The 26,352-nt window shown below is 34.8% G+C and overlaps 1 protein-coding gene across 1 annotated transcript; it reads left to right on the forward strand.

Annotated features, from left to right (window-relative positions):
* The first annotated feature begins 3,132 nt into the window (after positions 1-3,132).
* LOC125074964 (CUE domain-containing protein 2) lies at positions 3,133-22,934 on the forward strand. The gene is made up of 8 exons (XM_047686451.1): positions 3,133-3,204; positions 3,346-3,517; positions 8,172-8,303; positions 16,905-16,986; positions 18,949-19,069; positions 19,914-20,077; positions 20,858-20,987; positions 21,733-22,934. Exons 2-8 carry the CDS (start codon positions 3,352-3,354, stop codon positions 21,793-21,795), a joined length of 858 nt encoding a protein of 285 aa, XP_047542407.1. The 5' UTR covers positions 3,133-3,204; positions 3,346-3,351; the 3' UTR covers positions 21,796-22,934.
* Positions 22,935-26,352: the final 3,418 nt, after the last annotated feature.

The raw sequence follows: 26,352 nt of genomic DNA on the forward strand, positions 1-26,352 counted from the left end.
AACGTGATAAGTACTAAAAGTATTGTATCTACAGTCGCGATGCGGTTTTTTTTTAATTATTTCTTTGCAGGCAGAATATCCAAGACTAGCAAATAGGTCACCGAATCGTTAGTGACGGTAGTCCTTAAACATAGCAATGTAAATGTATCACTTCTTATCTTCAAAATCAATCATAGTATTGGAATTATGCTCAGTATTCAAATTGGAACAAGTAAATGAAAACTTTAGCTGTTTGACAGGAGAACTGTGGGCATATTACGGTTATAGCATAGCAATTGTTGTTATCAAATATTTGTTGCGGATTGTTAAATGTTGCAGTCGATAAATCAATATTATTGAGTATTATATTATGAGCCGAGGTGGCCCAGTGGTTAGAACGCGTGCATCTTAACCGATGATTTCGGGTTGAAACCCAGGTAAACACCACTGAATTTTCATGTGCTTAATTTGTGTTTATTATTCATCTCGTGCTCGGCGGTGAAGGAAAACATCGTAAGGAAACCTGCATGGGTCTAATTTCAACGAAATTCTGCCACATGTGTATCCCACCAACCGCATTGGAGCAGCGTGGTGGAATATGATCCAAACCTTCTCCTCAAAGGGAGAGGAGGCCTTAGCCCAGCAGTGGGAAATTTACAAGCTGTTAATATCCTAAAATATGGAGTATTATGCATAGGTCCATAATATTGATTTGATTTATTTTGATTTGATATCAATCCGCAACAAATATTTGATAGCAACAGATGTTATGTTCTAACCGTAACTGTTTACAGTTATTAGGCAGATTTTGCCCAAGTCATGCCCCTATCAAACCGGCTTTGACACGGAATTATATAGTTCTAGAATCGTCGTAGAAGGACGTAACGTCTGTCTGTCTGAACGCAATAAACTCAAAAATTACCGAATAGATTTACAACACGAAGTTTTAGACGTATAATTAATTAATACAATACATTAAACTTCTGTGTAAATTGGCTGAAATATTATAATGATTGTTAAAGACGTCGGAAAAAATTATACCGTCTGTGAAATAAGCGTTTATGAAGACCCTTATTTAAGGGTATCATTCAATGGTAGACAATATTGTACTGACGTGACATTGCTATATTTTAATGAAGTTTTAAGAAATACCTACATATATAGTCAAAAAAAATATTCTATTCAATTTTATTTATAAATTTAATTGTACGCATATTCATTTTAATATTTAAATATATTTCCGTTATAATATTAGAGTTTAGAAAGATAATTAATAAATATTTTATCTGAATAAATGTTAAAATATTAAACATTTTTGTTTTAAAATAATTCATAGTTTAAATAAATTCTAGATCTAGATATCATTAATCATTGTTCGTTTTGTCCAAAAGTCTATTTATGTTACTATGGATCCAAATATATAAATTATGATTATAAGTATAAAATCAAATATATACATATTGTTGTATCTAGAAAAAAACCTATTTTTTGTGTAACTATATTCGTGTAAAAATTCTACATCAATTTATTATAGTCTTGAAATGTTCGTTTCAATATATTTAAATCTACGTATATTTTACTAGGTGTAGTTTGAACTATTGTGTGTGATCTTTACTTATCTTTTTTTTTTTAAACATTTGTGGCAAAGACCTTCAAAATTCAATCCTAAATACTTCTCACTTCGATAGATGTAGTATGCACTTATAACTGTATAAATACTCATTTCCTCAAGACCTCATAATAAACGTTGTGATCAATTTTTTTTCAAAAATGTTCCTAATGAGTTGTCTTATTATTCTAAGTAGTTACGAAATAAAATAATATTTTATTTATTGTCAATACATTTAAAGAAATATACAAAAATATAGTAAATCGCTTATAAAGTCATTTAAATAATTATAAATTGATGCGCCCATCCTTAAAAAAAAAAATCACTTTTATTGTTACATAAAACATGTAGTTGTGAAATTGGCGTTGTGTTTATCTATTATTTTAGATAACGTTAAGAATAATAAATATAATTGTTCGTTATATTTTAAAATTTTAATTGAGAATATATGAATAGAAATTAAATATGTGTTTTTATTAATGCGTCCCTTTTTTTTAAATTTTCTTTTCAATTCATTAAGCATATATGGTAATCCCATATTATAAATATTACTAGATAGAGCGTCGCACTGCAAAAGAACTAATCAAGTAAAACAAATGTGCCAACTTCATAATCTTGGTGTGCTTGACAGCTACGCTTGACAGTTGCTAAACGTCATACTCCTTTACTATTGTGCATGTAGTGTGTACTCATTGGCCAACCGTTGGCAACTATTTTAGAATATGTAGACATATAAATATTCCAAGATGAACAAAGAAAATAAAATCATTAGGTTTTAATGATGATTTCAACAGAAATTACATGAGATCCGATCAGAAAAATAAGGCGGTCTGAGACAGAGAGATTTAAATGCTCCATTATTATAATAATATAGACCAATATTATAAATGCGAATTAACTCTGTCTGCTACTCTGTCACGTTTATAAATGCGAAATTAACTCTGTCTACTACTCTGTCACGTTTAAGCATCTAAGCCGAATGTGATGAAATTTGAAACTTTGCATTTGGTAACAAATGTTAAACAGTGACATTATTTATTAAATGTCATCATTTTATATAGGCATTATTCACATCACATCACTCATAAACTTCTGCTTATAATACATCCAAGTTTACAAAGCACCATACAAATTTATATAAATAAGCTATTTTAATAGATAATACCAATATAATTATTGTGTAAATCAGATGTAATATATATCTCTTCAAAGTTCATGTAATCGAAAAAAGGCGCTAACTTTGTACTGTGAAGTGTGAACGTGAAGTATGCAGGTACATTATGACATCGCCATAATACGTTCGGAATAATCATGTTGCAAATTTTTATTCCATGGTATATATTAATAACTTTGTAAGTAGTATTAGCAATATAAAATCAATTATAATAATTTAATAAAAAACTGAGCATGTTTTTTAAATTAATACGACTTATTATTTACATATCTGGCTTTACCGCTTATGTCTTTGCTACAATACAGAATAACAAGACTTGTTTATTTAAAAAAGCTACCATTTGTATTGATTTTCAGTGCTTTTCGTACTACTGACTTTTAACCAGTGAAAATCAATTAATTTATTAATAAACCTCCTTGATATCGCAAAGGACGAAGAAGAGGTATATTAATTATTTCAATATTAGCTATAATGCGTTTTTCATGTTCGTTTTGTTTTGTTTATCGACGCGTAACGATCATAAAGAAATAGTTGTTTTAGCGAATATATTTAAGAATTTACAGTGTTTTATTTGTTGTTTTAGTGCAAAATGAGTGCCATAGCTGATCAAGAGTGCCATGTTAAGGAGAGTTTATTTCAGTTTATTGAGAAAAACATCCCATCCGCGGATGTTTCGGCTATCGACGACATAGTACTTGCCTATGTGATTTCCATCCTAGAAGCAGCTTCTCAGGACCCGTGCTTCGACGTAGAAGGTAAAAACAAATACTATAAACTTCATTTACTATATATCTTAAAAAAACCTGTTTTATATATTTCAGAACAAATACTGAATTAAATAAATAACAAAATCTTATTGGAATTGAGGAATAAATTCTTGAATAAATAATTAGCGTGTTCTATTTCACTTAAATGTAGCTTTTACTTTATTTATTTTTTTAATAACATTTTTTTAATATTTCTAATACAATATAATAAATAAAAATGTTTTGTTTTGCCTTTCAAACGAAACTGTTATGCATAATATCCGATACATATAAATAACACACATCATACACTAAATTAAATAAGTTTATTTAAATATTTTATATTAAAAAGACCAAACTATCACCAATTGGGTCAAGATAAGAAGAAAAAGATACCATACATCCAAAAACTAGGAGATAAAGTAATAAACATAGAAAAATAAATACCTATACAACTGACTATTGCCATTATTGTAATAACAATAAAGAATAAAACTATGTCTTATGAAAGCTTACTCGAATAAAATTAAAAATATATAATTTTTAATAGTTAGTTATATCTATAGGCATTTCCAACCATAATAACAGAAAATATAAATAAACAATATTTGACACTAAATTGATACAATCTCATTGGTCGAGAGCTTGAATAATCTATGATATCAATTAATCTTTTGTAAGATTACATTTTGAATGTTGACCGAACTGTTATTGGAATCTTCGAAGTAACATTAAACTGGATATTAGTAGAAAGATAGTAATAAAGATATGTTAATCAAGAACTTAGTACACAATATAGCTGAGCCATTAGCAAATTACATTACATATGTAAATCAAAAGTTTGTTTATCCTTATTCCTACTTGGATTTGAATAGACTATGAAATAATCTAGAAAACTATGTAACAATAAAATACTCTTATCCTATTAATTGTTTTACATATATATGTACAACCTTTTATAAATGTTTAGGGGTGGTTAGTTATACGATGCTGTCTTCTTCTTTCATATATAAATTTTAGCACAACAGAAAGAGAAAAGATCTGTTTAACTTCAAATTCAATATACAATGTTAATTAAATAAGCCGTCACCTTTTTGTTCCGGTATTCATAATAATTGGGTATTCAAATCCCACATTGTATGATTTTATTTAAAGGTAGGAGTTTGTGCTAGCCTGTCTGTCGGAACACTCATCATCGTAACATTTTAGTTCCCAAGGTTGGTTATAGTTTGGTGGAACATTGGCACTATTGGACATTGGTACATTGCCAATGCAGCATCAAAATATAATAGCAATAACTATTAAAAAAAAAAAAACAATTGCACTGAATATGTAAATCTAGGTTTGTGTACTGTTACTTGTTTATCACTGCTTTGATTCGAATACGGCCTATGTATCTGCCTAATTTTATTTACCTCTAGCTTTTGCCTGTGACTGTCGACATATATATAGTATATATGTACTAAAACCCTACACTAAGTAAATTAAAGTGCCTTTTTACCGTTTTGTGAATGATTTCTGTTAAAAGACATTAGAGTCTTTCTGGATACCAAATCTCATCTAAATTGGTTCAGCATTTTGAACGTTAAGAGGTACGTTTCAGTGGCTTGCATTAAATGAAGATAAAAAGACTGCCTACTCAGGCAATATGCCAATACAGTTCATTTTAATAATTAAATCTACGCAAGGTCTTGATATTATAGCCTACTTATGTGTTATTCTAATGTATAAGCTACATTTTTGTAGAGTTTAATCAAAATCTATTCAGTAGTTTTTGAAAGAGTAACAAACATTCGTACATCCACACAAACTTTCGCATTTATAATAATAGTATTGGACAATGTAGCTCTCTCCCAGTGAAATATTTTATAATACGATCATTAGTTCTGGAGATTATTCCCTACATACAAACCAACAAATTTGACCTTTTTATAATATTAGTATAGATTAACACGTTTGTGAATTTGACCGCAAGCTTTCGCACTGGCTCTTTTGTCGGTAAATATTAACTCACTTGGCACTCCCGATAATTTCGATTCTCACTATGCGCCGTGTCAAATCGAATCGCAGCAGCTTTTACACGTAGTAAAGGAAAATAAAGTGTACACAGTTCTCTTTTTATATTATTGGTAGGCTGGGAAAAGAGATCAGCTGATGATAAGTGCTCACCACCACCCATAGACGTTGTCGCTGTAAGAAATATTAACCATCTCTTGCATCATCAATCCGCCACCAAACTTGGGACCTAAGATCTCATGTCCCTTATGCCTGTAGTTACACTAGCTCTTAAAACCGGAGTATTGCTGATGTTTGGTATATTGTGTCATGAGTGGGTGAGGCTTGCTCAAATCTCCGCCAAGTAGTTTTTGCGAGCTTCATTCGAAATTTGATAAGTAATGGTTAATTCCAATGGAGCGAACCTTTGTTTTACCTTACGGTCTTTGAATATGCGCTTGGATCGGTAGCAAATTAATTGATTGCGACTTGCGTCGTATTAAGTACGTTACTGTAACATTTCCAATTCGGACAACTAGTTTATTTATTCAAAATCAAAATCGAAATATATACTTTATTCAAGTAGGCTTTTGCAAGCACTTTTGAATCGTCATTTAACAAACTTTCGAAATGTAGATTCTACCGAGAAGAACCGTAAAGAAACTCAGTAGTTACTCTTTTTCAACATCTAAAAATACAGTCATATCAGTTAAAAAAAATTATATATGTATGTTATATATCGTGCCTTGAAGTCAACACTCATTAATTCCACGCTTTTTTATCATCTATATAATAATGTGTCGAATAATATGCCTTCTTTACCAATGTATTTTTTACAAATGATTTGAATTTATGAAACGGCAAAGTTAAAAATGTTATTGGTTGTCTTGCGTCCGAATTTTGGCTCTTCTAGTGTTTGTTGTTTTAAGTCGCCTTATGTTTACAATCCTCGATGTTACACTACACGTACAACCTTCGCCTTAGGAGTGAATATCATCCACACCACGTCGATACCTGGTATTCAGCCAATGTGCGTACGTCAAGATCATTCTTTCCACGCTCGTGCAGGTTGTGTAATGATCTTTCCTCTGAGGTTTTCCTGGTTGGAGTTTTTAAACATCGGGTATACAGGTTCCTTCCATGCCGGCAACGCATCAGCAATTCCATTAGGTTTCAGGTGTCCATTGGTGACAGTGACCACTTACCATCAATTGAAACTTCTGCTCGTTTGCCACCTACAATTATAAAAAAATAGCATAATCACACACCACAAAATTGAGTGCAAAGAAACTGCGATTCATTAGAATAATTCTAATTTTGTGGACTTAAAACGACTCTAGGTAAAACGTCTGTAGTATAGGGTGTAGGTAATGATCGCTTACAATTGACAACAAAGGATTGTCTTGTAATATCTTGAATAGTAGATAGTTCGTCATTAATGCAAATTGTATCTTCAGAAAGAAATTAGGTTTAAAAGCTTTCAAAAACTCGAGTCTAGAATGGAAATAGGTACTTTTTTTAATTCGATTAGATTTTAAATGCTATTTTTTTAAGGGAATGTTTTCTTTTGTTTCTTTATTTGTGCCGAGAATACAGATGATTTCTCCAATGTCACGTGCGATGAGGCAGTGTTAAAAAAAATGCTTATGTGTCAAAAATACCCTATTACTAAATGTGGATTAAGATTTTTATTACTTATATTTCAACTTTCAAGAGTCTGTCTGATCGAGACATTTTTCAAGAGTTAGGGTATATAATATAAATTGTTTCGCCCCTTTAATCGCGAGTGCCGCAACCATTTAACCCTTGCGTGGGTCATAGCGTGATGCTATAATTATACTCTATAACCTTTGTCTGTAAATAGGCTATCTAGTGCAAAAATCCACCCCCATCTGAACTTGAGCTTGCCTCTTTAAAATATCCTCGACTTTTACGACGATCAGGTTTGTCTTTTGGCATTTTGCTTTGGGGGTAACACTGCAGATATTAAAACTGTCTTTATCGTGCAATAAAGAGCGCTTCGGTCTATTTATAATCTTGGAGATCGTGGCTCCCTTAGATCTTTTTAATAGAATGTGGGTATGCTTACAGCTGTTTCACACAAAATGTTGACAGTAATATCATGTATATTAACAATAATATAGATATTTTTGAAAGAAACGGTGACAATAGACACGAGGGGGAAACATCTAGTTTTCGATTTGGCAAAGTTAATACATCCTTCCTGGGGCACGGTATTTGTTTCTATAATATGATATGGTTTTTTTTTACTTTGCCTATTAAGAAAAATTAAAACTGCTAAATGCATGACAAAAAACACATTGAGAAATAAGACAATTACTCAATAAAAGATTATATTAACGACAAAAATGCGTGGACTTAGTATTTGTTGATTCCTAGACAGGATATATATAAAATTACTTATGTACTTTACTGAATTACTTTGTAATGAAATTGGTGGAAAATATTATCTACTAATTTTCTTGCAGATGTTTCTCGTTAGAATCCACTTTCCGAACCGGTGGTTGCTTCACATTTAGCTCAACACTACAGTGTTGAACTATACTGATCTTTTAGTTACAACATGACGATTCAAAAGTGTTTTTATGAGCCTACTTGGATAAAGAATATTTCGATTTCGATTTAAAGAGCTACATGTATTGTCCAGGTTTCATTGAAATGATGGCGGCTTACATCCCGAAGTTTGCGAGCATTGACCCTGGACTCGTATGCTCCTGGATACTGGAGCTGGAGGCTGAGCTGTCTCGTAGAGATGAGTCGGACACTATGTCCAATACCGGTAAGTAACATTAATAATACTATTGCCTCATACTCCTATTTAATTGACTATTTTTGTTATAATTTCTAATGTTTTTCTTCTCTTCCTCAATTTGATATCTGTGTATAAATAGGCTTATGTTAACATTTATTGTTGTAAATAAAATAAAAAAAAAAAAAAAAAATTGGAAACATGCAATTATCAAACAGGTACAAGGGATATACAATCTTGGTACCCAAGCTTGACAGCGCGATTGAGTGATGACAGACGATGGAGTGGTTATCATACAGTGTCAGTCTATGGGCGTTGTTGATCACTTATCACCTGAAGGTCCTCTAACCTAACCTTTTTTCTAACCTAACCTAACTACCAGAAGGTCCATTTTCATTCTGCCTACCTACCTACTGTTTTAATAAAGATTCTCGAATTTCGATGTCGGGACGAACACTTCTATTAAAGTAACAACGAAAACTATTTATTGGTTAAGTTTGATTAATGTTTCTTAATTGATGTCGTTTTTATAATACAGTTTGTTTCCAAAATAAATAACCTTTATAACATCGCTCACCTACATTTGTCCTAACTTTTACTGGGGAATTATAATTCGGTACAACCCACTCATAAACTGAGTCTTCACCACGTCAATACTCTGTATCGATGTTTGTGTATTTATGGTGAGTGACTCAGTGTAATTACAGCCACAGGGGATGTAACAACGTAGGGCGTTCACGCATCTAGAGCATTCGTCGGTATCGTACATTACAGGCAAGTGATGCCGGTGAGGGACCGTCTTAGATATCCTGGTTAGAGTCATGATTTGAGGAGGGTTATATACTTGCACTGCTCTTAACTCAGGGCGAATGTTACTTATCATAATATAAAACCTCACTCGGTAATTTATGTATGGAGACGGCATAATAATAATAATTATTATTATTATTTATTTATTTTATTTATTTATATACTCTTTATTGCACACCAATATAGACAAAAATAATAGGAGTACAACAAAAACAAAGAAAAGAAAAATGTACAATAGGCGGCCTTATCGCTAAAACAGCGATCTCTTCCAGGCAACCTTTGGTAGAGGAGAGAGATAGGATGGTAGGGGTGTACAAATTATTTAATACATAAAAAAAAAAAATAGATACAATATATATATATATATATATGTATATATACGATACATAAATAAATATTCCATAAATATATAATTATATAACAATATAATATACATATCTATATATATAAAAATGAATTGCTGTTCGTTAGTCTCGCTAAAACTCGAGACCTGCTGGACCGATTTGGCTAATTTTGGTCTTGAATTATTTGTGGAAGTCCAAGGAAGGTTTAGAAGGTGAGTATGTATGATAATAATGCTAGGAATTTAATAAAAACAACTTTGTTTTACCTTAGAAATAGGGATGGTCGATTATCATTGATTTTCGATAATCATCGATGTTCAACAATAAAACATAGATGTTTTAAAATTGATTTTGCTTTATTTAAAACATCGTTACATCTATTTCTCAAATTTAATAATTTCATCCCTTTAGGACGACGCAAATTTTACAAAAAAACACCGATTTCATCAATTAACATCGATGTTTAGTGCTCAATAAACATTAAGTATCAATGCTCGGTATCGATGTCATTGTCGACGCCATAATCATGTTTTTGCAACATGGTAACCAACAAACCAACCAACAAATAGATCGAACCTTTATTGTCGATTGATTCCTCTTATGACAAAGAGTGCATTCTGCATCCTTCTATCCCCCTATATATTATTATACTCTTTGCTTCTATCTTTGTGAGTGACGGTTACAACTACGTGCGCGAGAACTTTCTTTACTTCGGTGATCCTTCTGGAAACAGTTGTTATATTTTTGAATGTTGGCCAAGAAGTGTTTAGAATCATTTCTCATCCCAGAAACTAAAGAGCGTAAGGGATCTGGTGGTGCGACCAATTGTGGCAATTTTACTTTGCCTCCAGCACAACATAATCCAGCAGATTCACCACTGTATTGTAACATCTTACAATATTTACCAATTATTGTCATTTCCCCAATTTTTACCGATTTGTCGGCACAATAATCTATTGCTGGATCACAGTGGAATGCAGGATCGTTTCTGAATCACAGGAGCACTGAGTCTGCGAGATCTCTCAATTTCATTATGTTATTAACATTTAATTTTATACGACTATTATCTCGATCTGTGTCTTTCTGGTCATTAGTACGGTTAACACGTGAAGTAGCTCTTCGCATATTTGAATGACTGCGACGACCTAAGTATGTTCTCCTCAGCATCGTAAACAAAGTAAGAAAAATTCTCGCGCACTTTGCAGTAAAGTGTCATTATCACAAAGGTTAAAAAAAGAGCACATCGCAAAGGATCACCGAAGTAAAGAAAGTTCTCGCGCACGTAGTTGTAACCGTCACTCACAAAGATAGAAGCAAAGAGTATAATAATATATAGGGGGATAGAAGGATGCAGAATGCACTCTTTGTCATAAGAGGAATCAATCGACAATAAAGGTTCGATCTATTTGTTGGTTGGTTTGTTGGTTACCATGTTGCAAAAACATGATTATGGCGTCGATAATGACATCGATACCGAGCATTGATACTTAATGTTTATTGAGCACTAAACATCGATGTTAATTGATGAAATCGGTGTTTTTTTGTAAAATTTGCGTCGTCCTAAAGGGATGAAATTATTAAATTTGAGAAATAGATGTAACGATGTTTTAAATAAAGCAAAATCAATTTTAAAACATCTATGTTTTATTGTTGAACATCGATGATTATCGAAAATCAATGATAATCGACCATCCCTATTTCTAAGGTAAAACAAAGTTGTTTTTATTAAATTCCTAGCATTATTATCATACATACTCACCTTCTAAACCTTCCCTGGACTTCCACAAATAATTCAAGACCAAAATTAGCCAAATCGGTCCAGCAGGTCTCGAGTTTTAGCGAGACTAACGAACAGCAATTCATTTTTATATATATAGATCTTTAAAAATTACCGATACAAGGACAAGTTTATCACTTTTTGGGTGCGCTATTACCACTACCAGATGCAGATCATCTATTTTTACAAATTTATTTTATGGGCAATTCAGATGCGGAAGTTGGTAAGCGTTGTGCTCACAATCCAACAGGGAAGAGAACCATTGTCCATGAATTACAATATTTTCTTCATCGGAACAACAATTTAGTAAACATGTTCAAAATAGCATTGGATCGAATGCCATCCGAAAGCCATAATGAAACATGTATCTGAAACACACAGGACTTATGATGTGTTACAATCTCCTTTGATCGTCTGGCAGGGGGAAGATGGATACCATTTTAATATAAAAATGGTTACACAAGTAACAGGCGCTGATGCCAAACAGGTGGCCACAAAAAGTTATTGCTATGAATTTCTATTCATATCCGTGAAGGTGAAGTTAATGTTATTACTATCATATTCTGAGGTGCTTTTCCATCAGTTTGCAGTTGACATGCATGTAAAAATTGAGACTGAACGATTGACATACATCCGTTTGAACCAAAGACAGCTTCGATCAGAAAAATACATTAATTATAAATGCTATGAAACAGTTGACCCAAAATTGCATGCAGTAGTTACCAAACACATGATACCCATGTATCTATCTGTATCTAAACTCTGCAAGGTCTTGCTTTGCAGAGTTTTCGCCTGTATGGTCGACAGCAAGTGTTCCAAGCGATTCCCAAGACCTTATTGCTGAAACTATCACGGGAAATGATGGATACTCATTGTATCGTCAGCGATCTGTTGCGGACAATGGTCGATTGGTAGTTGTGAGGGTAAAAGGACAAAATGTTGATGTAGACAATCGTTGGATTGTGCCATATTCGCCAATATTGTCCAAAGCTTTTGAAACTCACATTAATGTAGAACATTGTAACTCTGTGAAGTCTAAAGTACATATGTAATGTTAGCAAAGGTAGCGATATGGCCGTCTTCGCTATAACCGATGCAAATTATGAAGTATCACAGTACCAGGGTGGTACCATGGGTCGCTATGTAAGTAGCAACGAAGCAATTTAGCGTATCTTTTCATTTGTGATCCATGAAAGACAAATACAGTAGTCCAAAAATAAAATATAATAATTAATTAATTGAAAATAATAATAATAAAACCTCATTTATATCAAGCATTTTTTTTATTAATTACGAATTCCTATTGTTTGTTTGAAAATTTATTTTATACGAAAGTTTAGCTTTTTTATTTATCGATTATGGCAGTACGAAGTCTGCCGGGTCAGCTAGTACATTATAAATATATACATTTACATACTATAGATACTTACATAATAAATAAAATATTGAATTGCAGTATTTCTTCATGAAGCAAGATAGTGCTCTTTTATAATTTTTTTAAAAGAAGTAATAGTTGGTGCACGTCTTGCTTCTAGTGGAAGAGAGTTCCAAAGACGAATTGAATGGACTGTAAATGAGTCACTATAAAAAGATGTTGTATGGGGAGGTATTTTTAGCACCAAATTCTCTTCAGAACGAAGATTATGGCTATGTGAAGAACTGAGAAATTGAAAACGTTCTTTTAGATATGAAGGAGAGGACGGATTGAACAGAATACAGTACAGAAGTTGAAGGATGTGAGTATTCCTGCGAAGCCGGATTGGGAGCCACTTGAGCTTTTTACGAAATTCAGAAACGTGATCAAATTTACGAAGACCAAATATGAATCTGATGCAAAGATTTTGGAGACGCTCAAGTTTATTAAGTTGCTCCTCTTTTAGATCAAGATAACATGCGTCAGCATAATCGAGAATTGGTAGTAGGAGTGACTGTGCTAACATAATTTTGGTAGGGATGGGTAGAAAGTTGCGTAATCTTCGAAGGGAGCCAACGGCTGCAAAAATTTTTTTACTAATCTCACTTATCTGTGGTTCCCAAGATAGGTGCTGGTCAAAGGTAATTCCCAAATTTCTAGCTGTAACACTGAACGGTATGTTAACACCGCTAAAGTGTACAGCCGGGAGATCCGAAAAAGATATACGTGAAATTAATTTTGAACTACCAATAATCAGCACCTGTGTTTTATTTGGGTTTACACGTAATCCAAATGCAGTAGACCACTTTGAAATATTTAATAAATCATTATTTACTAAATGTATAGTTTCAGGAAGGTTCGCAATTTTACTTTGTGAATAGATCTGAAGATCATCTGCATACAGGTGATAGAGAGAACATATATGAGAAGTGATGGTACTTATAAAGACCGAAAACAAGAGGGGAGACAACACGCCACCTTGTGGAACGCCAGCAGTTATAGGAGCCCATTCTGAGAAAGAATCTTGAACTCTTATCCGTTGCCGGCGCCCATACAAGTAAGAATGAAACCAATCGATTACTTTAGGAGATATGTTAAGAGAACACAAAATAGCAAGAAGAATATCAAAGTCTACAGTGTTGAAAGCATTACTAAAATCTAATAATGTCAACACAGTAACCTGTTGATTATCCATTCCTAATCTAATGTCATCAGTTATTTTGATCAGAGCCGTAGTCGTACTATGACCAGGACGAAAGCCAGATTGTAAAGGATTCAATAGGACATTTTTTGAAAGGTATTGGTTTAATTGATTGTGAATAAGGCGCTCAAGTACTTTAGACAGGAAAGGGAGAATGGATATAGGACGATAATCAGTGTAAGATGAAGGATTTGTTTTTTTGGGGAGGGGGATGACTTGTGCGTCTTTCCAGGATTCAGGGAATTCACAAAGGATAATGGATTGGTTTAAAATATGTGTGACTACAGGAATTATGATATCTAGGATTGGGAGGATCATCTTACGACTAATGCAATCCGAACCGAATCCGAATATTATTATTATAACGTTATTACTTTAAAGTATGTTAGTAATGGAATATTAGACGAATAATTTTTTCAAGCAGAAAATTGGAAAACAGGTACAATTTATTGGCAATAATAGATATTTTGTTTTTTTGGCTTACTAAAGCAAAGCCTTTGTCTCAAATTATATTTTATAAAAAAAATATATGATAAGGGAAGATCTCCTTTCTTTTTTTTTTATAAGATTGTTTTCCTTGGCTAGCGCTTAGGCCTAGGCTTGAGTTTTCTTATTTTTTATTGTGCATTGATTGTTATTCCTTTTTTTAAGATTTTATCATTATGTAACATAATGACATTGAATTGTTGCGACATAATTGTTCGAGATCGATCGAGATTGAATAAAATCTATGGTATTACCGGAGTTTTCGAAGCCAAATTATTTTCTTAAATGTTATGTCAAATATATATTACTCAAGTAATTAGTCATTAAACATTAATTCATCACACATTAGTCAGAAAATATAAAAAAAATATGGCTTGCAGTCAGAGTGTTTTTTTAATTAATTCCGCAGTGAATCGACATAAGTGACAGGACACGTGTACAAAACAGAGCAGTACGGCACTATGAAATATGAAAGATGACTATTACAATAGCCTCGATTGAAAACAGATCGATACTGCATTTGCGCACTAGACCAAGCCCTGGAAAATGCTAGGAGATGATCTCACTGTATAAATATAATTTGCGTCTATTTATTTTGTGATACACCAATAGACGTTGGCGCTATAAAATATATTCATCATGCTTCACATCACCTTGGGAGCTAAGATTTCACGTCCCTTGTAGTATTCACTTACTCATTCTCAAACCGGAACAGAACAATACTAACTCAAATTGATACTATTAACAACTCTTTGGCGGTACTATATGTGATGAGTGGGTGGCACCTACCAGCTTATAATCATCTATATATGTATAGATGATAACTGGTTGTCTCTCTGGCTTATTTATTACAGAAACTTCGTTTTATATGTATTGTTGTTATATTTTTTGTTTTTTTTTTCTTTTATTTTCCAATTCTCAGTCTCTTTAATGTTATATGTGAGAACTGTTATTGGCCTAATAGTTATTAATGATTTGTTATTTTTGTTTATCAACGGCTGTATGTTCTCCAATCAAATAAATAAATATATAAAAGCGAAATATCGCTCACTGTTTAATCACGAAATCTCAGAAACTAGAACACCTACAAACTTGACATTTGGCTGGTAGGTTCCTTATAGGATGTAGACATCCGCTAAGAACTTTTAAAGGATCTTACGAAACTCCATCCCTAAGGGGGTAAAACGTGGGTTGGGAGTTTGTGTTTTATAAATTTCGCGCGGGTAAATCCGCAGGCTAGGTTAGGTTGATATTAAATAACGTGATAATATTCAGAATTGTCACGTCAATAGTCTAGATTAAATGCGTGTGAAATTGCGAAGTGCAGCTTTTTTAATATAATAAAAATAGTTGCGCTTAGTAGCTGCGCGTAGTTTCACGATTTTAGTATATAATATAATTATAGAAGTAACTTAGCGCTTAAAGCGCTTTACAGTTTGTAACTACAGGCACAAGGGACGTAATATCTTAGATCTCAAGATTGGTGACGCATTATTAGGTATTTCTTTAGTGGTGACCACTTACCATCATTTGACTAATTTGCCTGTCCATCTGCACGAAATAAATGTTCATGTAAAGGATCCATCCATTTGTTACTCGAAGAGAGTTCGACTAATCCTCTCCCGTTGTTCGTCAGATGTTGCTCGATGCCTATTTTTAATGTAAATAAACTGATTTGTGCCTGATGTTTATTTATTTACAAAGAACATTTTCCTTAATTCTTTTTAATTAAGGCTTCTAAGAATTTAGTCTAGAATCACAGTCATAAAATCGACTTATAAAGTATTATTAAATTGGATTTACTTAATTTCGTAAAATAATATTAATTCTAATTCAGTCCACGGAGACTCGTCATGATCTTTAAGAGTTAATCACTCATCTCTTACTCTGCAACCACATGACGTGATATTTGCCGAGCTCCTCCTCTCCATTACTAGGCATTGTGTTTTTTTAAGATATCTTTAGGCGGACGAGCAAATGGGCCACCCGATGGTTAGTGGTCATCACCGCCCATAATCAATAGCGCTGTAAGAAATATCAAATAACTAAAATATTATTATTATACATGCAAAATGGAAAAAATATCCCGCTGAGTTTCTTTCGCCGTTCTTCTCAGGTCCGAGGTGTTAAATTCCGAACCGGTGGTAGATTTTTGACTATCAAAAAGCATGTGTAAACACTTCTATATTGAATAAAGATTTTTGACTTTGACTTTGATTAATCATTCCTTACGTCACCAATGCGTCACCAAACTTGGGAACTAAGATGTTAGCGTTAGCGAGCGTTGAAAACTCAACAGCGTCGACTACGCACCACTAACATTTGGAACTAAGACGTTATGTCCCTTGTGATTGTAGTTACACTGGCTCACTCACCCTTCAAATCGGAACACAACAATACTGAGTACTGCTGTTTGGCGGTAGAACATCTAATGAGTAGGTGGAACCTACCCAGACGGGCTTGAACATAGCCCTACCACCAAGTGTATGTGAGGGTCGATACTCCCAATCGCCTAACGTAATCAATGGATGCTCCCGAAGTATGTTTGGAAGATATTATAGATTGTGCAATTTTATCTTTTTTTCTTTTCATACAACAGACGAATCATCTGGCAGTGACAAGATAAGCCTGAATTTGCAGAGCTTGAGCGACATGCTGCCGCCGGTCACTAAGACGAGCCGGTGAGTACATTTATCTTAGAAGTGTACATGATGTAGTGGATGGAACTTAAGGCATGGATATACGTGAAGTGGCCTTGTTTCGTTCCATTAAAACCTTTTTTCTCGGTAATTGTTACATAATAAATGTTCATTTATAACATTTATAGCATTTCATCTTCGTTTAACAAACTTTCTGCTGTCAAACTGTCAAAGCTGTCTTTCACGAGTGTTTTTTATTGGTGATGATGTCGTGCTGATCGATTACGGCCATGGTGGCGTCTTAAAGGAGCCAACTGCACAGGACATATTATAGTGCACAAAAGTGTACGCAAACCCAGATGCACTCGCTAGCTCATTCTCATAATCCGATGGGACGGCAAATTCGACACGAGCGGAAAAAAATCAGGGCAAGACCAAACGCTTAACGTGTTTTTCGAAGCACGGTAATCCGGGCTGTTACTGCGAATTATTCTATAGAAAAATCCAATAACTTTTTATTGGCCCGATCTGGCGTTTAAACCGAGGACTTCGTGATTATCTTATATCTAGTCACTGAACCAATGAGGCAGTCCAAACGATATCAGCATATTCAGAATCATACTGAACTAATGCCGCTGATTTATCGTGCCTTCGTAAGTTAACTATTGAATTTGTCCCAGGTTATTCTCGGGTGGTTTACTCCTCAAACTGTGACGTTTGATATCGTTTTGCAAGATGACGATTCAAACGTGCTTGAGTAGAGCGTATTTCGATTTGATATTATTCTCGATAAAGTCTGATAGGCTCTAGTTGTTCTATTAAAAGCAATTATGATTTTCACGTTGAACTTCTGTGATTTCTTGGCAACTAGACCAAGTGTAGAAGCATTTTTGATGCCAGCTTTTCATCATTATGAGACTTATTCAGAAAGCGAAACAAATACGTATACGTAAGGCGCATTAAAATTTCACAGGTTAGACGAGTTTTTAAGGATGTTTCTAGAACAGGCGTGTTGGATGACAATACAGTAGAACTTTTATGAACTTATATATGAATGATAGATATAAAATAATATATTATATATGTATATGAATTATCATATGATCGGAATCTTTTTGACTAGAATCAGGATTAATAACTTTTTTCTTAATTTATTCTAGTACGAGTACTGAATTTTGTTTTTTAATTTTAAGTTTGAACTAGAGGTTGTAAAATTAAATTAATAGTTGATAAATCAACCTGCAAGCCTACAGCATGGTAGGCACTGTGTGGTGTAATTAATTAACAATTTCATCCCCTTTGGTGGAGGGCGGTGTTATGTATCAGAAGAACAAAAAAGCTAAACCTCTGTGCAGGCATTAGAAATTAAAATATTCATTCAAGTTATCTTACTCTGGATCATCAAGTTACACGGTGCATTGTTTGCCTTTAAAAGGTGAGTGAGCCAGGTATATAACATTTTAGATCCCAGTAACACCATTAATGGTGTACAGTGGTTTAAACATGATGACCTCATACCAACACGGGAATGTGAAAAACTAAATTAATGGTTAACCTAAACGTAGATCAGATAAAATTCATATTCTATGCTTGCGGTATGGGGTATAAATATAGAAAAATCGTGGAGTCAGGGTCGCAGTATTGATCTTAACCTTCAGATAACGCCGTACCTACTATTGTACTAGCTCTACAGATAATTGAAAAAAATAGAGGAATATTTGTAAATTAAACTACTAAAGTAATTCAATTTCAAAAATAAAAACCTGTAAATGTCCTTAAACTGGACTGACGTCCTTGTCTACTATTTCCTGTCCTGTAATGTTGGAGCTCATTTAATCTTTGTGCTCTAATTTGGGTTTGCTGATACCCAGGCAGATATTCATTTGACGTGTGCAAATTTTCTCACTTTCCGTCACCGCCAAGCGCGAGATAAATTTCCAGGATTTGAACCCTTAATCTTCATTTAAGATTTACGTGTTCCTAAATTCTTACCTTTGTTTACAGCTCTCACTCCAACTCCGAGAGCTCGGAAACCAATGAGCGTCGTTTATTCCTCGACGTCGAGGAATACGCTGAGCAGTGCCGCGCATTGCACGAGATGTTCCCGAACACTTGTGCTATGGAGGTAAGGAGGTATTTTTTAATAGTTCTACTTTTATTTGTACGCTTGTGTAATTTTGTAGAAATTGTATTTGTTGAATATCTATAGTGCATAACGTTTTAAAGAATTGCTAACAATTACTTGGCAGTAGGGCTGCGCATGTTCTATTACCAAACAGCGATACATATTAGTAGTCTTCTGATTTAAGGGATGAGTAAACCAGAGTAACAATGCACAATGGACATAGCACCTACTAAGATTGGTGAACAATACGCCAACAACTTTGGGATAGTTAAAAGATTGGTAGCGTATTGGCGACGTGAGATATGAATAATATTCCGTATAATGCCCATGCGTTTGGGCGGTGGTGACCACTGACAATCAAGTGGCCCATATGCAAGTATCCCTACCTGTTTTTAAATTAAAAATTAAACCTTTCCGACACACGTAAGCGATGTAGACTGATGACGAGTGACCTCTTCCAGGGTGAAAATCTCAAGATCGAAAGATCTGTGATAAGCAAGCAGTGGTATCGTTTTGTATTTTTGGACCACATTTGGTTCGCCTTTGTATCTTTTCACTTCTTGATATATATTTTTTTAAATCTTGTCTCAGTCTGTTCTGGATATTCTTGTAGTTTTCTTCTGTAAAGTGGATTTTGATACTGTTTCATCTGACTGTAAAAAATGCTTAGGTAGATTAAAAAGTCTCTTATAGAATTATAAAGTTGAAATTTTACTCGCAAAATATTTTTTTATCATCAATCCGTGTGCTCCAGAAAAGCAAGGAAACCTGCCCAGGCCTACCCAGAATTATACACTAATTGAGTCTTATACGAAAGTTAAAAATTTGAATCGCGCGCCTGCAGATAAAGCACTGCGTGTCGATCGCTTGCGGCGACCCCGAGCGCGCCGCCGCCACGCTGCTGCATCGCCGCGAGCACGGACAGGCGCTGTCCGCCGCCGCGCTGCACGCCGCCGCGCGCACCCCGCTGTGCGACGACCGCGAGATCAAGAGCCGCATCATCGCCAGGTGAGTGTCGCCGCCCCGCCCCGCGCCGCCCCACCCCGCTGTGCGACGACCGCGAGATCAAGAGCCGCATCATCGCCAGGTGAGTGTCGCCGCCCCGCCCCGCGCCGCCCCACCCCGCTGTGCGACGACCGCGAGATCAAGAGCCGCATCATCGCCAGGTGAGTGTCGCCGCCCCGCCCCGCGCCGCCCCACCCCGCTGTGCGACGACCGCGAGATCAAGAGCCGCATCATCGCCAGGTGAGTGTCGCCGCCCCGCCCCGCGCCGCCCCACCCCGCTGTGCGACGACCGCGAGATCAAGAGCCGCATCATCGCCAGGTGAGTGTCGCCGCCCCGCCCCGCGCCGCCCCACCCCGCTGTGCGACGACCGCGAGATCAAGAGCCGCATCATCGCCAGGTGAGTGTCGCCGCCCCGCCCCGCGCCGCCCCACCCCGCTGTGCGACGACCGCGAGATCAAGAGCCGCATCATCGCCAGGTGAGTGTCGCCGCCCCGCCCCGCGCCGCCCCACCCCGCTGTGCGACGACCGCGAGATCAAGAGCCGCATCATCGCTAGGTGAGTGTCGCCGCCCCGCCCCGCGCCGCCCCACCCCGCTGTGCGACGACCGCGAGATCAAGAGCCGCATCATCGCCAGGTGAGTCAACGGATGATGATGAACCCATTGCCCGGCTGTCATTTGAACTACACGAAGCTGTTTCTATTCTTCAGATCTGAATGTAAAGGTCTCGAAATTATAGTTTTGGTAAGGATCTCGGGACTGAAGTCGTATTTTTGTTTTACAGATATTCATACGTGGACAAGAACTCTGAAAACAAGGAGCACAAGCCCCTCGCTCCGAAGATCGAGCCGAAGAAGATGGTCCGCTACCGCGACAACAAGATCGTCTCTCTCAAGGGCGAGCGGTACACTGAGGTAAGGGACACGGCTGTACATAATACATATCTCAAATTCGAATATGTGGTTGAATTAATATAGAAATATTACGATTACTTATCTCGATAAGGTTTAGAGAAGAAAACCCCTAATCTGAGAGGAATTGGCGAAACAAATTTGCTCCATGGAAATTATTTAATTGGCAAAAAGTAATTTCTTATATCCAGAAAGCGATCGTTTCAGTCCCAACGTGTGCACATCGTATTGACACTAGATTGCGCTCAGTGACGCGCCTTGTTCCCACAAGTGGCCTATGTCCAGCAGTAGACTAATACAGGCTGATTATGATAATGATGAATCGCTATAATTATAGACTTACATTTTTAAACGAGATATGGAAAAATATTTTTGTCTTATTGTATATTTAAGTATTTTCTTTTTTTTGTCTCGTTTATTCCAATGGCAGGAGTAAATATAAATAAACAACTTTGACCTTGAATTAACATGACGTGATTGGTGGAGATCTAAATGATCTCTGTTTTTTATTGTTCGTGAATTAATGACTTTTAATTATTATTGGCAAAGTTGTTTTCAGAGCTTTGGAAGTAAAATTCAAGTTGATATATTGATCGAGAATTATTTTTAGTGCGTAATATAGCGGAGCTGCTTGGAAGTCACAGGGACTATGTCAATATGAGGCTTTTTATTTTTCCTTCTGCCATTGGCATATACTATATCTAATTCTCAGTATGTATATAATATTTAATATAAATTCATCCCTTAGGTGCCGAAATCCGGTGTCGACGAGGAAAATTTAAAAAAACCGAAGAAACAGCATTGCCCTTAACCATTAAAACCACGTCAGTACGGTGAAAAAGCGGACTCGCGTCCCGCTCTCCCTCCCCTCCTCCGTGTCCCCCCCGTGCTCCCCGCGTGCCTGACCGCGCATGATACGTGTAAACCGAACGAAATAAGCGACAAACTTCCATATACCTCATACTCGAATGAATCGAATGAAAACTCGAATTGTATCGAATCGATTATCGTACGCGATACCGAGTTGTCATACGTTAGTTTCGATAATTCAGTCATCGCAATACGTCCCCTGACGCGGGTGAGTGCGTCCAAAGGTACGCCAGTTTGTCTCGGTCTCCACGTACCATCGGCGAGGCGGTGCGCGTTTTGTCGTGGTAGTGTTAGTGTAGTTAACGCGCGTGATTCGCTGTTTATTTACTTGGCGATTTTTTTAACCGCTTTTTCATGTACTGATTATTTTAATGATTTGAGTGAACGCACGTTGTCTGTGCGTGTTTTTAGTCAGTTTATTTCGTATATAATTCGCGTATTTATCGTTATTTTTAAGCTCTCTATAAGGCAGCTGTTCAGTATTATTTACACGAGCGAAACTATGGCATCTTGTGAGAAATGTACTTTAGGAATGGATAAATGTGTTCAAATCGGTAGGCGAGTCGTGTGTGATGTATCGATCGGTGCCATAGGTGGCGAGTGTTCGTCTACAAAGTGTGACGTAGTTAGCGGAACGCTGGGACGTTTCGCCGTGACGTCACAGCGGTGTAAAGTCGCGGCGAGACGTTCGAGCGACAAACGTAATCTCTTATTCCGTTTAGTTTTAAGTACAACCTGTCTGATAACTGTGATTTTAAAAAAATATTATAATTTTATTATTAATGTGATTAATATAGTTTTATCGTTTTTAAATACATCTGTGATTTCGACGCCATTGATTATGAATTTAGATAACCCTCTAAGCGGTTTTTATTATTTAATTTTAGGTTTTTTATATCTTATTCTATTATTAGATATTGTTTGTTATGAAAACGCGACGACGGCGCGCTAAGCTGTGATCTAACGTTTTAGATAGCGATATTTGTTGGTGATTTTTATATTATAAATATAAACATATACATATATGTATATAACTGTACCGATTTTATTTTATTTTGATAAATTAATTTGACTATATATTTTTTGATAAGTCGTTGCCGTTTTATTCTGATTGGTTTTTGTTGTTTTGAATTAGTTTTGAGATGCATATTTTTTATCAAATCTGGCTTTATGTACGTGAGTCTATATTATATATAGATCTCGACTTATATATGCGTATTTATTTTCTTTCTATAACATAAAACAATCAGTTTAAAAATAAATTTTTATATTCTACGTGTAATAAATAAATTTAATGAAATTATTTTTCGGGTATATTTCTACGTACATTAAATACTTTTTAAGATATAATAAAAACTAATTATTAAAACCACGCACATGTCAATTTTATAAAAAAAAAAAAAGTTTTCCGTTCTATAAAATCACTAACATTTATCTTTATGTATAAAATTCTAGACTTTTTCGAATAGACTGATCCTGTATTGGGCGATCTCATGCAATGAGACATAGTATTATTATTTATTTAAACTATATTTTCTCAGCACGGCTGAGTGACATTTTTTTTTGTGAATCTTTGACGCCTCTGTTGTTTGTTTTATAATCTGTTTATCGTACAAACGTTGACGTTTCTGTTGACAATTTTCATTTTGACGTATGCCAAGTCAGTGGGTTAAAGCCTGCTGTTAACGTGCTGATCTATTACGCCTTCAAAATTAAATTGAGCCTGTAACTGTCCACTGTACCGTACAATCTCCATCGCACGTGACATTGGCGAAATAATTTTTGCCCTCATGGCACAAATAAAACCCATTTGCGTAGTCCTGATACTCAAATTCTGGTAGGTAGGATGTCTAGAATTCAATTAAAAAAAATCAGCAATACTTGAATGAACGGTGGTGACCTTGCCATCAGGTGGCGTGATTTGCCAGTATATTTACCTATTAAATAAAAAAACGATCAAAGTTTACTTAAAAACTGAGTGCAGTAAGTTATCTCATTAACCTGTACAGTGAGCACAGGCTAATAAGATAAGTTGTGTTGCCAGAAGTTACCACAAACTTTATCAATCTTAGTTTATTATTATCCACAGCTTAGGAATGTTTAATATTTTGATTCGGAATTAAATACAGATAAATAAAAAAATATTATTATTATTAAATATAATTGAGGTTATCAAAACAAGTTTTGGGCGTATTTTAAATTAATATATTTGAAAACCCAGTATCACTAAATATCAATAGAGTTAAAAAACTAAAATATTTTATATCATATAGTAAATTTTTTAACAAAACAAAATTCTAAGTAAATTCTAGATAATTTTTTATATACAATATGTACGAGTCGTTTGTTATGTAACGGTAGATATATATTTCAAATTTACAAACGACTATTTAAACTTTATATTCCATGAAGTTATGCATTTATTTAAATTGATTTTCAAACAACAGAGGTAATTTAATTTGAATTCATTCTAACACTTTCGTGTAACTTAACTTGAAAAAAGGCCAATACTGGTGCTTAAAATTGAAAATGCCAAACGCGCTAGTAAATTTTAAAAAAAAGCATTTACACTATTGCCACTATTAAAAATTTAAAGATATACTCGAATTCGTTTAGAACGAGTTATAAATAATATCGATTATTATATACAAAGTTGATATTTATTTCACTGTCGGAGTTTATTGAAGTTTGAGTCCGCCATCTTGGCTAGTATTAAATTTATTGGATTCGTTTTTTGGAATTTTATTTGATATGATTTTTTTGCACGTGTAAACCGCAGTCATCCTTAGAATGTCAAAAGTATTTGTGCAATATCAACCTTATTAACAAGGCTATAAGGCCTAAAATTAACAGCTATTTTGACATCTAAGTAAAGGGAGGGCAACACTGATGAAAGTTAATCGGTACAATTTAATAATTTTTAATTTAATCTTGACATTTTTTTTATTGAATTAATGCAACATTTTTACCATTGGTAAATATATTATATTGTCTACTTAAAATTTGCCAGTGTTGCCAATAGAAAAATCTGGCATCAAAATCACAGATGAAATTAAAACCGTTAAAATTTAACCGCCGCATTTATGATCTACTTTTTTTTTATTAATGGACTATTAATTTTTACTTTTATTAATTATTATTAATTAATATTTATATGATTGTAAGTGTAGTTATGCGAGGAGCGCGCTTTGATGTCATATCCAGTCTGATGTGAACAACAAAACTATATCAATATATCGTTAAATACCCCTAACATTTGTATTATTTACCCCCCCCCCCCCTCCCCTCTTCATTACCATTTGTTCACTATTATTCAGGAAAGGAAAAGGGTTTGGGGTCTTATGCTGTCAGCCAGGTGACGTCAACTTCGTTTAGAATGTTTTCGCGGGTTAATTTCCCGCCAACATGAGTATCGTTGAAACATCGCATCTGCATCCGCAAATTTAGACATCCGCAACATTTTATGCGGAGTTACATGTGGATGCGGATGTCGCACAAGTTGCTACAAGAAAATGCGTGGGGCCGGCGATCGGCGCGTGCTCATTGACCAATAGGAGCGAAGTTTCGTTCGTATTGTGTATCATTTGTTTACCGTAAATTAAACTAAAGAAATGCTAAAGTTTCGAGTTCAAATTACTTCTTATGGAGTGTCGAGGTAAGAAATATCTTTGTGTCCGTTAAAATTTATGAAATTCCGATGTGACTGCAGGAGCTTGGTTGAATTTTGAAGATGAAAACTTAAAAAAAATTAGGACCAAGCGGCAAGTACTCAAACAAAAAGTAATTGTCCCAGGCGGTTAATAAATGACGGAGTTCTGAGGTGAAAACATTAAAAAAATACAATTGAGTTAATAACTTTAATCTTTGAAGTCGATTTAAAATAGAGTGAGAAAGAAAGTTAGACAAACACGTATAAATTACGATATTTTAATTATATTCTGTTCAACAAATCCCAATTAATAAATTCATTTGTTCATGATCCATATGATCAACCATCCTTAACTAAACACTCCATAGTACTTCTATAAAAAAATACCGCATCAACAACGTTCTCTTTAAAATTAATAGAGTACATACGATTTTTTCGCTTTAAATTTTAAATTATTTTACTATTAATACACTCGACTATTGTATTATTTAAATCGTCATAACTGAATTTTCAACAAGTTAAAAAATAATTAAGTTTTGTCAGGGAATACTAAAATTACAGCTTACAATGACATCATTTATATATATCGAAAATAAAAGATGACGTAAAATCGACCCTTGTAGCACGCCTATTAACTCACGACCCAGAAAAAGATTATGTAAATTTGTTGTTCGTCTATTAAAAATCAGTTATCACCAACCAACTTTTGGTATCATTTATTTCTTAGTTACATACATTACCGTCTATACCAACAATTTACCAAATTAAACCAAAAAATATCTAGCAAAAGGGCCCCAAATTCATGGGTGCCCAAGGGTCCCAGCATAGCTTGAGACGGCTCTGGTTACA

Source organism: Vanessa atalanta, chromosome 29 (genome assembly GCF_905147765.1).
Source record: "Vanessa atalanta chromosome 29, ilVanAtal1.2, whole genome shotgun sequence".
Lineage (NCBI taxonomy): Eukaryota > Metazoa > Arthropoda > Insecta > Lepidoptera > Nymphalidae > Vanessa > Vanessa atalanta.

What these genes read in the sequence shown, in the direction of transcription:
- LOC125074964 (XM_047686451.1), top strand. Translation starts at nt 3,352, where the DNA reads ATGAGTGCCATAGCTGATCAAGAGTGCCATGTTAAGGAGAGTTTATTT. An exon ending in CCGGTCACTAAGACGAGCCG is followed by an intron (nt 16,987 to 18,948) that starts GTGAGTACATTT and finishes CTTTGTTTACAG; the next exon opens with CTCTCACTCCAACTCCGAGA. An exon ending in AGGGCGAGCGGTACACTGAG is followed by an intron (nt 20,988 to 21,732) that starts GTAAGGGACACG and finishes TTCATCCCTTAG; the next exon opens with GTGCCGAAATCCGGTGTCGA.